The sequence below is a fragment of the Dipodomys ordii genome, unplaced genomic scaffold (assembly GCF_000151885.1).
Source record: "Dipodomys ordii isolate 6190 unplaced genomic scaffold, Dord_2.0 Scaffold19, whole genome shotgun sequence".
Taxonomy (NCBI): Eukaryota; Metazoa; Chordata; class Mammalia; order Rodentia; family Heteromyidae; genus Dipodomys; species Dipodomys ordii.
Genome location: NW_012267235.1, coordinates 2851751 through 2867191, shown reverse-complemented (window position 1 = coordinate 2867191; position 15441 = coordinate 2851751). Strand labels below are relative to the sequence as shown.

The 15441-nt window shown below is 46.8% G+C and overlaps 1 protein-coding gene and 1 long non-coding RNA gene across 7 annotated transcripts in view; one reads left to right on the top strand and one right to left on the bottom strand.

The window, feature by feature from the left end:
- The window catches only part of Bcas3 (breast carcinoma amplified sequence 3), a 521107-nt gene that overhangs the window by 16048 nt on the left and 489618 nt on the right, over positions 1–15441 (bottom strand). For all 6 annotated transcript variants that reach the window (XM_013013399.1, XM_013013401.1, XM_013013396.1 and 3 more), the window contains one exon: positions 10435–10602. In XM_013013399.1, coding sequence (XP_012868853.1) covers positions 10435–10602 — 168 coding nt within the window. The remainder of the gene's footprint in view (positions 1–10434; positions 10603–15441) is intronic.
- Positions 317–10512, top strand: LOC105983495. Its single transcript, XR_001174944.1, has 3 exons — positions 317–482; positions 8666–8829; positions 10444–10512. It is a non-coding gene; the product is annotated as an uncharacterized LOC105983495 (long non-coding RNA).

The window sequence follows — 15441 nt, the reverse complement described above, 5'->3', positions numbered from 1 at the left end:
ACACACACACACACACACACACACACACACACACACACGTCTAAAAGTGGGCCTTCTCTTCCTTTTCTGGGGACTTCACCTCTTCTTTTTGAAAGTATTGGGCTTGAACTGAGGGATTTGTGATTAGTACATAGGTATTCTACCACTTGAGCTATGCCTTCGGCCCTACTCCTTTTCTTTTGACTAAAGGGCAGGTCACCTTCTGACCAGGTAAGATTAGCAGGATGTCTAGAACTGGACATTCTTCTGAGGTTTTATCTAATCTCATATTTATTTTCTATTTTTAATCTCATGTTGAGTCTTTGATTTCATCTTTGAAGCTGGAGAGAGGAATATGTAACTACCTGGCAGTCGTATGATGATTCGAGACCATCACGTGGTGTGTAGTCTCAAGTACAGAAGCCCCTTGGGTGGCCACTGCTACCATTTCAAGAAATAATCCAGAAGCAGCAGGCCAGAGGCCAGCACTTTGCAGGGAGAAGGTAAACATTGGCCCCATTTACTGTTCTTTCCCACTGTCTAAGAGAGAGGGAAACTGAACCCGTGGAGGGAAAGGCCTAGGTCACAAGCTTCCTTCATATCTTGATGACAACTTCCAAATCACACCAGAAAGGAAACACAAACATTCTTCCCAGTGGCAGCGGCTGCTGGTGTTGGGAACTGAGAGGGCTCTCAGATTTGGCCTTTCCTCCCAATGGAAAATAGCTAGGAATAGGCAATCTGACAACTGACCTGAGACACAAATAGCAACACCCACAATGCCAGCCCTGCTGCAGCCTTCCTATCCCACAGTCTCATGGCAGCAGTCCCTCCCCCACTGGGAAGGACCTTCCACCTGCTGCTGGATCTGGGCTCCCTGCCTTTAGGGGTGTATGCCCTCCTCCCAACCTCAGCAATTAGGCATCGATTGTTGAAAGTTCACAGTTTTGTCTTTGCAATCTCTTATGGCTTCAATATGAAATGCTCCCTCCCCACCCTGAACTCATAAGCTGAGAACTCATGTACAGGATGCATGTACTGAAAGCTTGGTTCCAGCTGACAGTGCTATTTTGGAAGCTAGTGGAAATTTTGGGAAGTGGGGCTTAGTTGCAGGAAATGGGTCACTGGCGGTGTCTCTCTGAAGGGCATATCTTGTTCTGGCCTCCCTCTTCTCTCCTTCTAACCTCTCCCTTTCTTTCTTCTCTTCTCCTTTCCCTTTTGTTTCCCCTGCCCTCTCCTTCTCTCTCTTCCCTTGCTTTCTCTCTGCTTCCTGTCTCCCATGAGGTAAAGAAGCTCCTGCCACCGGATGTCTAGGCATCCATGGGATGAATCAGCTGTGGACTAAAACCTCTGCAAGAAAATCCTTAAGTTATTCTCTCTAGGGCCCATTTAGGTAGAGCAGAGGAAAGGTCCCAGCTGCCTGACTAAATTTCCCTGAAAGAACAGTGTTGGCCAAGGAGCTTGGTACAAAGGAGTGAGGGGCCAGTTAAGAGCAGGAGTCCATCAGGGACATTAGCTGGAAAATCCTAGAGTCCTGGATAAGAGAGCCAGACTGAGCTATGGCTTAGGAAAGTGAGAACAGCTGGTCAAATGGATCAGCGTCTCCTATTTCAAGAAGATGGGAAGGTAAGACCAGGAAAAACAAAGATACTCATATATCGTGAAGAGGAGAGATATTCTTACTCTCAAGAGGCCTTTTCCAGGAAATCTGGGGTAAACACCACTTCAACTAAGAGGAGAGCGAGGATTCCATTAGAAAGATCAGAGCAGCTTCGTGGCAGTGGGGTAAAAAGTAGGACCCCAAGGTTGTGACCCACACTAGCCCGTGAAAGCAGCATTTCAACCCACAGGAAGCCTGATTACCTTAGTGTAGGAACGGGATAGCTGTCCCAGGATCAGTGAGGGGCCTGTCCTTTAGTTAGAAAAGTTCATCCCTGGGAAAGAGACTCGAGGGCCCATACTACCTAACTACTGCTCCTACAGCTAAGGTCTTGTAAAACAACAAAACAAAAAACCTGAATGCCAGGGTCATCTGTGACTTGCATGTTTTTCATCTGAAGGATGGAGAAAATTCTTTCTTTCTTTTTTTCCCCCCTTTTAGTCAGTGGTGGGGCTTGAAGTCAGGCTCTGGGCACTGTCCCTAAGCTCCTTTTGCTCAAGGTTAGGGCTCTACCACTTAAAGCCACAGTACCACCACTTCAGTTTTCTGGTGGTTAATTGGAGGTAAGAGTCTCATGGACTTTCCTGCCAGGGCTGGCTTTAAACCACAATCCTCACATCTCAGCCTCCTGAGCAGCTAGGATTACAGTGCCTGGTGTGGGGAAAATTCTAACACGGACACATCTTCTGAAATGTCTGCCAAGTCCAATGTGGTCAACTAGCTTCTACGGAGAACACTGACAATTCAATAGCCTGTTTGAATAGGGGGCTAGCCAACAAGTAGGAGTATCTAAAAGATTTGAGAATGAGTTCACTGCTCTTGTGGTTGTAATTATTGTCACCTGATGAGGTGGTACCTTGCAATGGGAAAGGGTTAATAGAAATGCAAGAAAAGGTTCCCAGCCCTCAGCAGTAGGAAAGAAAGCAGTTCCAAGATCTATCAGCATTGCTAATCTTTTTTTTTTTTTTTTTTTGGGTCCGGTCATGGGGCCTGAACTCTGGGCCTGGGCACTGTCCCTCAGCTCTTCAGCTCAAGGCGAGCGCTCTACCACTTGAGCCACAGTGCCACTTCCGGCTTTTTTCTTTTTGCTTATGTGGTGCTGAGGAATCGAACCCAGGGCCTCGAGCATGCAAGGCAAGCGCTCTACCACTGAGCCACCTTCCCAGCCCCAGCATTGCTAATCTTAGAGGTCGAACAACAGGTCCAATATACTGTTATCTGGATTGGGGTACACATTTGATCAAGTTATCCCCAGAGTTCCCATTAATTGTTGAGATTTTGCTCTCTGGAGCCATGAAATAAAGGGTATTAGTAGTGCACACATGCATGAACATACATACACACACACACAAACATTTTTACATTATCTTTTATAAAGCATAGCCAATCAACGGCTTGGTTATTTTTAATTAACTTACTGCAATGATTTAAAAACTGTGATGTTTAGAATGTGATTTTCATGTTAAGAAGGAAAAAAACCCCATAGTCTTTTTAATAAATAAAAGTTACTTGAAATTAATTTTTTTGCTGAATAAATAATATATACTGACAGGGAAATTCAGAGGATTTATCAGAACAAGCTAGAGCATGGTTTTCAAACTGCAGATCACAATTCATCAAATATTATAAAATCAAATTACTGTGTTATGACAAGAGCATACTAAAAAATGAAACGAACTAGAAAGTACTGATATATGTTGTCTGTAAGATTGTGTTGTGAAGGTTTGAGTGTCTGTTAAACTGAGCCAGAAAGCAAAATGTATTTATGACAGAAAGTAAGAGGCAGAGATTGAACCAACCACAGGGTTAGTTCTTGCTAAGAATAGCATCACTGGATTAGGAGAGAGACTGTTCTAGAGATAGAGCCTCTTGGGCTGGAGGCAAGGTTCTTTGGTAGAGTGTCTACTGAGCAAGTGTGAGGCCCTGAGTTCAAATCTCAGTACTAAAAAAAGAAGAAAAAGAAAAAAAAGCATGCTCCTACCTTGACTAGTTAAAAGATTTAAACAAAGTAACAGTGAACTCAGGACTATAGGAAAAAACAGTCACCAGAAAGCAACAATCACTTTTTTTGGTGGCATTTGTGGAGCTTGAACTCAGGGCCTGGGAACAGTCCCTGAGCTCTTTTGCTCAAGGCTAGTGCTCTACCACTTTGAGCCATGCCTCCACTTCCAGTGGAGTGGGTAACTGGAGCTAAGAGTGTCCTGGACATTCCTCTCTGTGCTAGCTTTGAACCGTAATCCTCAGACCTCAGCCTCCTGAGTAGCTAGGTTTACAGGAGTGCGCCACCACCACCAGCTGTCAATTGCTCTTGACCCCAAGACCTGACTTTGTGAGCTCTTAGGAATGGACAGCAGCAGTAGGAAGCTTCCTACAGCTTCCTACTCACAGCACATTAGCCTGGAGATCAGGATTGTGCATGAGGCCTCGGCCTGGGCTTTTGATTTGATTTGATTTGATATATGGGAAAAGGCAAAAAAAAAAAAAAGACAAGGTTCAACTAGTGACTGAAAGAACGAACATTTATAGGGAAAAACCTATTTTATAGAGAAAATGTACTTTTCCAGGTGTTTCTTTAGAAACCTTTTATTTTGGTATTGTTATAACTTTACCTAGACATAAAACAATTGGAAGAAGTCAAGGTTTTATTTGAGAAATGCTATTTTTCTTGCAAAGGCAATATTGAAAGGAATGTCTGCTAAGCAGGAATTAGTTGAGTTATTCTGAGGGGGAAGACAGGGAAGGCAGGGGGCTTTGGGAAACAGACTTCTAGGCAAAAGGAAAGTATGTGCAGAGAGAGGCCTATGTGCACACTGTGTGGCCGTGTGCTTAGGTCCGGGGGTTTCAGCTTGGCTGGAGGTGGCTGGCACAAGGCAGCAAGGGGGGACTCTGGACAGAGGGTCATGGCTGGTCCTGAATGCGGTTGTTCACACCCAATGGGAGAACCCATAACAAAGAAAGGGTTAGGGGAGTGCAGTTTAGTTTTTAGAAATATGTATGTGTCAGTAGGTAACTGGATAGGTGTTTCTAGAGATAAGAAGAGATGCCAGCCTGAAAGTTATTTGGAAGTCATCAGGTGATGTGGGCAGTTAAAGTGTGAAAGCAGAGGGGACCCAGTACAAGGGAGAAGGGAAGGGTCTTGAGAAATACACTTATGGACAACAGAGTAAGAAAACCCTGAGAAGAGACTAAGAGAGCCAGAAGCAGAGGAAAACACAGGAGAATGGGAAGTAGGCCCTCGGGAGAGAGCTTCAGGAAGTATGGGGCCCATGTGGAGGGACCCAAATGTCCAGGAGGTAACTCTGGGAAGTCAGTTGTGATGGGGTGGGCCAGGGCAGGGGCCGCTCCTTTCTATCACAGTTGGCACAGGGAGGGACACTGAGGATCTGGATGGCAAGTGAGATGCTTCTCAAAGGCCACGCAGCCTTTCTTTCTCTTTGAGGAATGAGAGACAAGACAGTTTGGTAAGAGATTTGCAGAGAATGGGAAGATTGAAGCAGCATCTCTTCAGAAGGAAAGAGACTAACTTCAAAGTGAGGGACAGGGCACCTACATCATATTAAATAGCAAATAGGGAAATTAAAAGAAAAACATCAAGAATAAAATACATTGCTGGGCTCCAGTAGCTCATGTCTATAGACCTAGCTATTCAGGAGGCTGAGATCTGAGGATCATGGTTCAGTCCAGGCAGGAAAGCCCATCATACTCTTACCTCCAGTAACTACTCAGAAATAGCTGGAAGTGGTACTATGGCTCAAGTGGTAGAGTCTAGTCTTGAGCAAAAAAAAGCTCAGGAACAGAGCCCAGGTCCAGAGTTCAAGCCCCAGGACTGGCAATCAATCAATCAATAATAAAATGCATACTGTTGATGGGCCAGAGATCTGGGGATCTGGGGGTTCTCAAGAGTTTGAAAATAGGTCAGAAGCCTCAGCAGCCCCAACAGGTGGGGCTATGCAAAACTCTGGCACCCAGGTGGCATACAGACCTTGGTCAGTAAATAGCTGGCACCCAAGTAGAGAGCAGAGGATATCACTAACCAGTTGGTACCCAGTAAGAGATCAGATGACCTCAGTCAATAAACAGCTGCTGTGCATCTCCTGCCTGCTGGACTCTGTTCTAGGCACTGGCTACTGCTGCAAAGATGGCTGCAAACTAAGAGCAAGAGAGGTTGCCAGGAAATAACCAGCACGGCTGAAGGCCACCACATATTTGTAGATGTGGCAATCAGAACAGTTGGTGAATTTTCTTCAGCAACCCAGCTCTAAGCAGAGTGAGGGGTGAGGCGTGGCAGGACCATTAGCGAAAAAAGCAATTCAGCCAGTTATGTTAGAGCTGGACTTGCAAATCACAGATTTAAACTAATTAGACCAATTGGTTAGTGCTCACCACAGAAGACTGAACTAATAAATACCTTGGTGACAGGTGAATCATGTTTTAAAATAGATCTTCTTAAACTTTAATATGCATGGGGTGTCTTATTAAAATGTAGATGCTGGGGGTAGAACTCAGAGGTAGCATGTTTGCCTAGCAAGGGTTCCATCCTCTGCACTGGAAGAAAGAGAAATCAAATGCAGATGTGGAAAGATGATGGTGGGGTCCAAGACCGTACTTTTTCCACTTTGTTTTATGCTGGAGATGGAACACAGGATTCATTGAACAACAATTCCAACCAACTCTACATTTCTTCTTTCTTTTCTTTTCCTTTCTTTTTTTTTTTTTGTTGGTCATGGGGCTTGAACTCTGGGCCTGGGCGCTGTCCCTCAGCTCTTCAGCTCAAGGCTAGTGCTCTACCACTTGAGCTACAGCACCACTTCCAGTTTTCTGGTGGTTTATTGGAGATAGGAGTCTCATGGTCTCTCTCCTGCCCGGGCTGGCTTGGAACCGCGATCCTCAGATCTCAGCCTCCTGAGTAGCTAGGATTACAGGCGTGAGCCACCAGCGCCTGGCTTAATCTAATTTAATTTTTTCTTATTTATTTATTTATTTTTGGATCGGGTTGTGCGGCCTGAACTCTGGGCCTGGGCGCTGTCCCTCAGCTCTTCAGCTCAAGGCTAGTGCTCTACCACTTGAGCCACAGCGCCACTTCCTGCTTTTTTCTTTTTGCTTATGTGGTGCTGAGGAATCGAACCCAGGGCCTCATGCATGCAAGGCAAGCGCTCTACCACTGAGCCACCTTCCCAGCCCCTTCTTTTCCTTTCCTTTCCTTTTCCTTCCTTCCTTCTTTCCTTCCTGTTGTTGGGTTTGAACTTGGAGCCTGGGCACTGTCCCTGAGCTCTTTTGCTCTAGGCTAGTGCTCTATCTCTTTAACCCACAGTTTCACTTCTGGTTTTCTGGTGGTTTACTGGAGAGAAGAGTCTCAGAGACTTTTTTGCCTAGCTGGCTTTGAACTGCGATTCTCAGATCTCAGCCTCCTGAGTAGCTAGGATTACAGGCGTGAGCCACCAGTTCTTGTCTGTAACTTTACACTTCTAATCAGTTCCTGGATGGTATTACTGGCCTGCAAACTATTAAAAAAAAAAACGATTTTCAGTTAGCAAATAAAAATACTCTATATTTATTGTGTAGAACATGTTCTGAAACATTTATTGCAGAGTGGCTAAATTGAGTTAATGTACACAATATTTTACATACCTTATTATTATTATTATTTTTTTGGTAGGGAGAACACTTAAATGTGTTTGCTCAGCCATTTTCAAGTACATTGTTACTAATTACAGTCACCAATTTGTACAAAAGATCTGAAACGTACTCTTCTAATCAACGTTGTCTATCTTTTGACAAAGATCTCCCTTGCTTCGTATAAATGGGTTTTGCTGGGGAGAGCTTATTTGTTCAGTGAGGGGCTGGAGGCAGCCAACTATCAGTTTTTAGGAATTTGGGGAGCTGTCTGTTGTGTTGATAGCTTGAAATTGGCAATGACAGGAGTTTTTACACTACTGAAATCCACAAGCCAGGGCTTTCTTGCTTCTCTCTGGAGAGCTGGTTGCAGCACTATCTACAACTCCTTCGTAGTGAGCCAGGCTGTACAGAGTATCCTGGGAGCAAGGTCTGACTGGGCCTCTGAGCGTCAGCCATATTTTGATAGGGAAACCCCAGCCCTGGCTGCTCTGTCACATGACACATCTGCCAGGAAGACATTAGGAACTGACTTATCTCAGGACCATCAGAGTATCCACCTGAGGGGCTGGTATGTAGCTCAGTGGCAAAGCGCTTGCCTAGCAAGCGCAACGTCCTGGGTTCGATCCCCAGTACCAAAAAAAAAAAAAAAAAAGAAAAGACAGAGTATCCACCTGAGACAATTATTTGGTGCCACCCCATCTGTTTGTCTTATGAGCTCCCAAGAGAAGTAGGGCTGTGGGAAGAGACGGGCAGAAGTGCTATCGGCAGATTGGCTTACTGGAAGTTTTCCCTGTAGTACTCAGCTATCTTTGAACAGGGATGTCCTTGGCACTGTTGTGCTGTGCTGTGCTACTGGCTAATACTTTACCTCTAGTTGAAAAATATGACAAATGAATCACAAGCCGGGCTCTGGTGATTCACATCTACAATCCTAGCTGTACAGCAGGATGGGGCTTGAGGATCTTGGTTCAAAGCCAGCCGAGGCAGAAAAGTCCATGAGATTCTTATCACCAATTAACCACCAGCTGGAAGTGAAGCTGTGGCTCAGGTGGTAGAGTATTAGCCCCGAGTGAAAAAGTTAGGGGACAGCATGAGGGCCCTGAGTTCAAGGCCTAGTACTGGTATTAAAAAGAAGAAGAAGAATCACACAATGGAGAAGAAAACTGATTAACTTCCACCTGCTTTATTTACTAGTTTTCAACTAGAAGTAGACATCTAAATAAAGGTGTACTAATATGGTCAAATAAAGACAACCAGATCTCTTTTGGTGACAGTTTAAGGAAGAAAATGAAAACCCTCTGCTGAAAAAGGGAGTCTCCCATCGTCTGACCTGTGGGTCATGCCGTTTTAATTTCCTCTTTCATTCTTTTTTTGTTGTTCTCTTTTTTAATTTTACAAACCTGCTTGAAGGTCTCAAAGCCTCTCGAGTCCCTCAGCTGTCTGGCAGATGACTTGCTGCCAGCTTTGCTCAGGTTCCTGTCTGCCACACTGAAGCTCGCTGCCTGTGACGACGTGCACCTGCAATCTGCCTGCCGGATGATGCCAGGTCATCTGACAAGGCAACTACAGATGAGGTAAAGCAGGAGGAGGAGGAGGAGGTTCCTGGGGGTGGGGGTGGGGGCGAGCCCAGAGACTCCAGGCTATGGCTGGACAAAAGAGAAGGCTGGCCCACAGGCAAGTTCAGAATAAGAAAAGCCCCCCGTGCTGTACTCCAGCCCAGGAAGGGGCAGAGGTGCTCCTCTCTATATGCAAGTGAGAGAGCAGTGGCCTGATGATCGAGTATCCCCAAGTCCGAGGTGTGACGATGGGGCTGACAATGGGTGTGACAATGATGGTGTGTCTGTTGCTTTCATTACCCCTGGTGTGTGGGGAATGTGACGTGGCTCGCTGCAGCTTGCTGAGGCCCCACACCTTTATTCTTTCCAGAGAAGATGAAGGTAGATGCGGGTTCTTAGAGATAGGTCTCTCCATGGGCCCAGCAAGAGCTTCTCTCTCTTTAGCCAAGCTCCTCTCCCTTTGCAACCACCTCCCCCAGTCTGTTCACTTGCTGATGATTACATGGGCATCAGGGGCTGGCCACTATGTTGGTACTGTAGACGTGAGACATCTCTTCCTCCTAGGGAGGGACTGGCCTGGGGAAGGAGAAGAAGAGAGGGAAAGCCCAATTGTGGACCCCAATATCTAAAGACCTGGAGGACCTGTGGGACAGTGAGATGGAGTGATAACTCAGGCACGCCAGGCTGAGCCAAAACTGCTCTGACTTCATCTTGCTGGTTAGACCCCCATGCCAAGGGCTCTCATTTCTCCTTCCTGGGATCGTCTTCCCAGGTAGCATGTGGAGCTGGGTGGAATGATTAAGCAAAAAACTCACAGCCTAGTATAGATTCAGGCAAGCAAGAGAGAGAAGGCATCTAGCAGGGATCTGCTCCACTCAATCAAAAATCCCCAGTAGTCTCAGCAAGCCAGGAGGAGGCTGTCAGGCAGGTACAAAGGCAGGGCAGAGCACGAACAGTAGAATTAGAGAGGGAGAGGCAGCCTGTATTATATTGCTTGGATGGAAGAAGTGTGTGTGTGTGTGTGTGTGTGTGTGTATCTGTGTGTGTGTGTGTGTGTGTGCATGTACCTGTGCATGCTAGCCTAGGGTCCAGATCTCTCCTCATCTACCCTAAAGGTACAAGAAGCTACGGGGATCAGCTGCTAGATTGTCTTAGTAGCAAGAACACAGAGTGAGAGGAAGCATAAGGAAGGAACTGCCTGGGGGCTGGAGCCAGCCCTGCTTGCTTCTTGCTCGCTCCTTCTGACTGGCAGGTCTCTGCCACCTGCCAGTCTACAAAGCCTTGAGCATGACTGTGAATGCGCTGCCTTAGGCCTGGATGCCCAAGTGCTGCTGGGAGATTTGTAGCCTCCCTTTCCCTTGGAGGTGTCCATCTGGAGCAACTTCTACAGCACCACTGTGTTTCTCACTGTAGTTCCATGAAGGAGGGGGAGGGTACACCGGAAACTCCCTTGACACAGGATTTCCGAACACCAGAGGCTTCTACAAATGACAGTCCCTAGAGCACTGACTGCAGAACCAGACGGCAAAAATGAATACACGCCTTCTCCCTTGCCAAAGCAGCTTACCATCCATGGGTGCCAATCACAACCAAGTCAGGCAAGAAGTCTGATGACACCTTTACCTGTTCCAGATCCTACGACATCCCGGCTGGGGGACTCTGCCATGGCGTCTGCAAGCCGCTCCCGGAGGCCCTCCTCCGTGTGCTCCAGGGAGGACATGTGCCGCAGCCCGAAGCCCTCCGGCCAGCTCCCGCACACCTCCAGCAGCGTCACGCTCCGGTCAAAGGTACCTGTGGCACACAGGGACATGTGACTTTCAGAGGCAGGCCTTTCTGCCCACCTTACCCACCCTCAAACCCACAGTGTTTGGGGCCTCCATAGACCTTACACAGGATGGAAGAAGAGTGGATACTGTGCAGCCGGGACGCACAGCACAGAATAACACAGCACAGGCCAATATATGTGTGAAGACCTCTGAGAATGATCTCCATGTCACAGAGACAAAGTTTCAAACCTGAGTCTCAGGAGTGCCTGGTGCTGGTGGCTTATGTCCTATCTACTCAGGAGGCTGAGATGTAAGGATGATGGTTCAAAGTGTGCACATGCAGAACATTTCAAAAGACTTTCTTTTCTTTTCTTTCTTTTTCTCTCTCTTTTTGTGCCAGTCCTAGGGCTTGAGCTCAGGGGCTGAGCACTGTCCCTGAGCTTTTTTTTTTTTTTTTTTTTGCTTAAGGCTGTGCTCTACCACTTAAGCCATTGGTCCACTGATGGCTTTTTGAGTAGTTTACTGGAGATAAGAGTCTCACAGACTTTCCTGCTTGGGCTGGCTTCCAACTGTGATCCACACATCTCAGCCTCCTGAGTAGGTAGGATTAGAAGCGTGAGCCTGGTTACCCGGTGCTCTATTTCTAATTAACCAGCAAAAGAGCCAGGCTGAAGACATGGATCAAGTGGCAGAATTCCAACAGTGAGTGAAAAAGGCAAGGAAGAGTGGCAGGCCGTGAGCGCGAGCCCTGGTACTGGCCTAAGACAAACAAAACAAAACAACAAAAACCCAGAGTCTCAGGAGTGACAGAGCTTCTCTAGTCTCCAGGGACCATTTCAAGTATGGAACAGAGCCCTCTGGGTACTGGTGGCTTATATCTAAACTTCTAGCTAACTCAAGAGGCTGAGAACGGAGGATCATGGTTCAAAGCCAGCCAGGACAGGAACATCTGTGTCTCTTGTTTCTAATTAATCACCAGAAAAACGGAAGTAGAGCTGTGGCTCAAAGCAGTACAGTGCTAGCCTTGATTGAAAAAGCTCAAGGACAGAGTCCCAGCCCCAAGCCCCCACAACTGACAAAAAAAGAATGGGACAAGACAAGGGAATAAGTTCAACCCTACTATCTCTGCTCTTCCCTCTTTATTACAATGGGGCTCCACCTAAAGCTTAATTTAAAGAAGGGGATACAGAGTCTAAATTAAAAATCAAAACCACAAAGCTTTTCTAAACCATTGTGTCTTTTAATTTTTACATCATCTCTTTTACAGTTGAGGTTGGGACACGTTATGGTTTAGGAATAAATAGCAGATGTAGTATAGGAACTCAGCTGAGGGAACTCGTTCTGTCCCATAGTTCCTGGTCTCCCAACCTCCTAGAGACATGACCATGACTGGGGTACAATTTCAGGAACTCTAGCGATACATCTGAGTGATAGCATCTCCAGTAAGGATTCTTCCTTAATCTAAAGCTGCTCCCTGATTCAAAAAAGTACACCATGTCCTGCTAAGTGCCAAGATTAGATTTTACATGCAAGATCACTTCAAAGTCCACATTTAAAATGATTCGACTTTATTCTATGGCAAGTCTACTGTGAAAGCTTATTTTATCCCCTCTCTCTTGGAAGGAGATTATAGTCATGCCCTGTTGCTTTAAGCACATACCATGTCCCCAGCGATTAGGTAACTGAATCCACTACATTTATTGGGCTTGGTTCCTGCCAGCACCAGGAAGATGAGGAAAAAATGCAAATGCCAATGTTTCCCAAAGTTAAAAGTACATGCAACACACACTCTTTATCAGGCCCTGCTTCTCCTCTTTGATCAGCCGTCAGAAACTATCTTCTCCCAGCGGGCAGGACTGGGCAGTGTCAGCACACACTCTCTGCCAATGACAGGTGGTAATAGAGAGGGTGCGAGCCCCAGCCCCCGGCAGGCGGCCTTGCCTCTGATAATGGCCCAAGCACGGAGGTGATAACCGCTGGTAAACACTCCGAGAGCTGGTGCCTCCATCCATCAGCAAAGTGGGCCAGATAATCCTGAACTCTCCTGACCAGACAAAGGCCCTTGGCCAGCCTGCTGGGATTTATATGTGTGGCAAGGGTCACTGTTGGCTCCTGAATTTCATCAGGCAACTTTGGCTTTGATTTATTTTTTACCTAATTGTAGAGTCAATTCCTGGCACTGCTAGGCCAGCGTGTACCAACGTGCCTCCCTCCCCCTGCCCCAAGAAGAGGCCACCTTGGGAGTGGGCCGCCTTTGGGACCAGCTTGTCTAGTGGGCCTCTAAAAGGGGAATCTGTCCTGCCTCCTCTCCTCTTCTCTCCTATCAGGTAGGGTCACGATATAGGTCTGGGGCTCTAGGTGCTAGGAAGTAGGGGTGGGCTGCTGAGTGTCAGTCAGGGACCCTCCAGGGCTTGCACTAAGCCAGAGACAACACAGTCCACATTAGCAATGACTCCCAGGAGCTCAGTGCCCCCAAAGACATCCAGATCGAGGACAGGAACTAAGCTTTTGGTTTAGTGCCTATTCACTAAGTGATGTTAGACAAGTCCGTCTATCTCTTTCTTCCCTCCTCTCTGTACACACAATCCAGGCCGTTTCCATACAATCCTAGGAGGGTGAGAGTCTGGGCGCCTGCGGAGTGAGTGAACACTCTCACATCCTCCATGCAGAGTACCTGCCTCTAAAAGGAGCTCGGTCAGTCTTGCTGCATGCTGGGCCTGGAGGTCAGGCCCGGGGAAGCTAGCAGGACAGGAGGAACAAGAAACAAGAGGAGGATCGGCAGGACAAAAGCAAAAACATCAGGAGAAAGTGGTAAGAAGAGTTTGGGTGAGAAAGGCCAGTCCATGACAGATGGTCAAAGGCCAGGGGAGCCCCACTCTGTTTTGATTTTTGAGACCAGGCTGGCCTGAAACTCTCCTCCTACGTTCACCTCCCAGGGAATGGGATTGTAGGTGTGCGCCACCACATCCAGCTACTGTGGAATATTTTAAGAGACAAAACCATGGTACATAGCAGAAAAGAACTGGAATTAGAGTAATAGTGGAGAATGGCCCTAGAGCTGGTTTATTATATAAAGGTTACCTCATATTAGCTGCATAACTCTAAGCCTGAGTGTCTGATTTCTGAAAACTGAAAAAACAATGCAACTGTGACTGCACTGGTTTAGTGTTCTGGTCATAACGGGAATGCTCAAGTATAATGTAACAGTATGGTAGGCTGGGGTGTGGTTTGGTGATAGAGTTCTTATCTATCAAATGTGAGTCCGGGGTTTGATCCCTAGTACCATAAAACAATAAGTACGTATGCTTTCTCCTACTTGAGGCAGCACTATAAATTTGACAATTAAGGTACAGCTTCAATGCGCAGAGGAGGAACTAGAAACTCAGAACAATTAAGTGACATGTTCAAAGTGTGTAAGTGACAGATCTGGACCATGGCTCCTCTTCCTTGGCTTGAGGCTCATTTGTCAGTTCGTGCACTATCCCGCTTGGCAGTACCTGCTGTGGAAAGCTGTTCCGCACAGAAACTGTCTCTTTCCTGATGTACTTTTGAACTCCTGTCACTTTCAATAATGCCTTAAAAAAACTTTCCTACTCTTACCCAGCCAAGTCCCTGGCAGCATCATGGCATCCCATTTCAGAAGCTGGGCACCTCGGCAAAGGGTCACGTGATCATCTCTACTGTCCTGAGAAGCTGCAGGGGTCCCACTCAGGAGTCCTAGCCTGCTGCCTATGCCCCTGCCCATGGCAATCTCTTGACTAATGCACTGGACTACAGGAGCCTGCCCGTCATGGAGTTGGAACAAGGCTGTATGTGCGTGTGGATTGGCAGGCGCCAGGTGAAGAGGCCAAGCCTTTGGAAGGCAAGGTCACTTCTGGCACTTAGGAACCAGCACATCTTGTCAGCGATGACGCCACAGCTATCATACATCTGGTCAACCCAGAGACACTCCCTCAGATAGGGGCCCCGTGTGCTCCTCAACAAGGAAGGCTTGTCTCAGGAGGCAGAAGGTGCTCATCCAATACAGGCTGTTGGCAAAGCACAGGACACAAAGATTTTTCTGGAAGCAATAAATACTCTGCTACTTACAAACTCCTCTCACGCTTAGTATTTCAGTTAACTTACACATTCAACAAATACTGATCAGTGTCCACTTTGATACAAGTCAAGCACCAAGCATTGTACTAAGGTATGGAGAAACTGTGTGTGTGTGTGTGTGTGTGTGTGTGTGTGTGTGAGAGAGAGAGAGAGAAAGGGAGAGGAAATGCAATGTGCTAGGTGGGGGTAGAGGTGAGGGCAGAGACAGGAAGTAGCTCATGGTCTTTTTGTTGTTGTTGTTGTTGGTCATAGGTTTTGAACTCTGGGCCTGGGCACTGTCCCTGAGCTCTTTAGTTCAAGGTAAGTGCTCTACCACTTGAGCCACAATGCCACTTCCAGTTTTCTGGTGGTTAATTGGAGATAAGAGTCTCACGGAGTTTCCTGCCTGGGCTAGTCTTGAACCATGATCCTCAGAGCTCAGCCTCCTAAGTAGCTAGGATTATAGGCATGAACCACCAGTGCCCTGTGAGCTCATGGTCTTTTACAGAACACTGGGAAGTAGAGATTGCCACTGTCTCACAGAATTTTTCCTGTCTAAATTTGAGAGAAGAAAGTCCATCAGTTCTAAATACAATGATCTTCCCACAATTCCTCTTGGGACTTCCCTTAAGGCCTGCCTCCCACCCAGCTACTCTCTGAACTCCATTTTCCAAGATTGAGTTCAAGTCTGACCTGCTCAATGAAATTCTGAGCAACAATGGAAGATTTATAACAAATCTTCTGTCAAAACTCTGACAGTTACACACATTTATTTACCTGTTGGAGT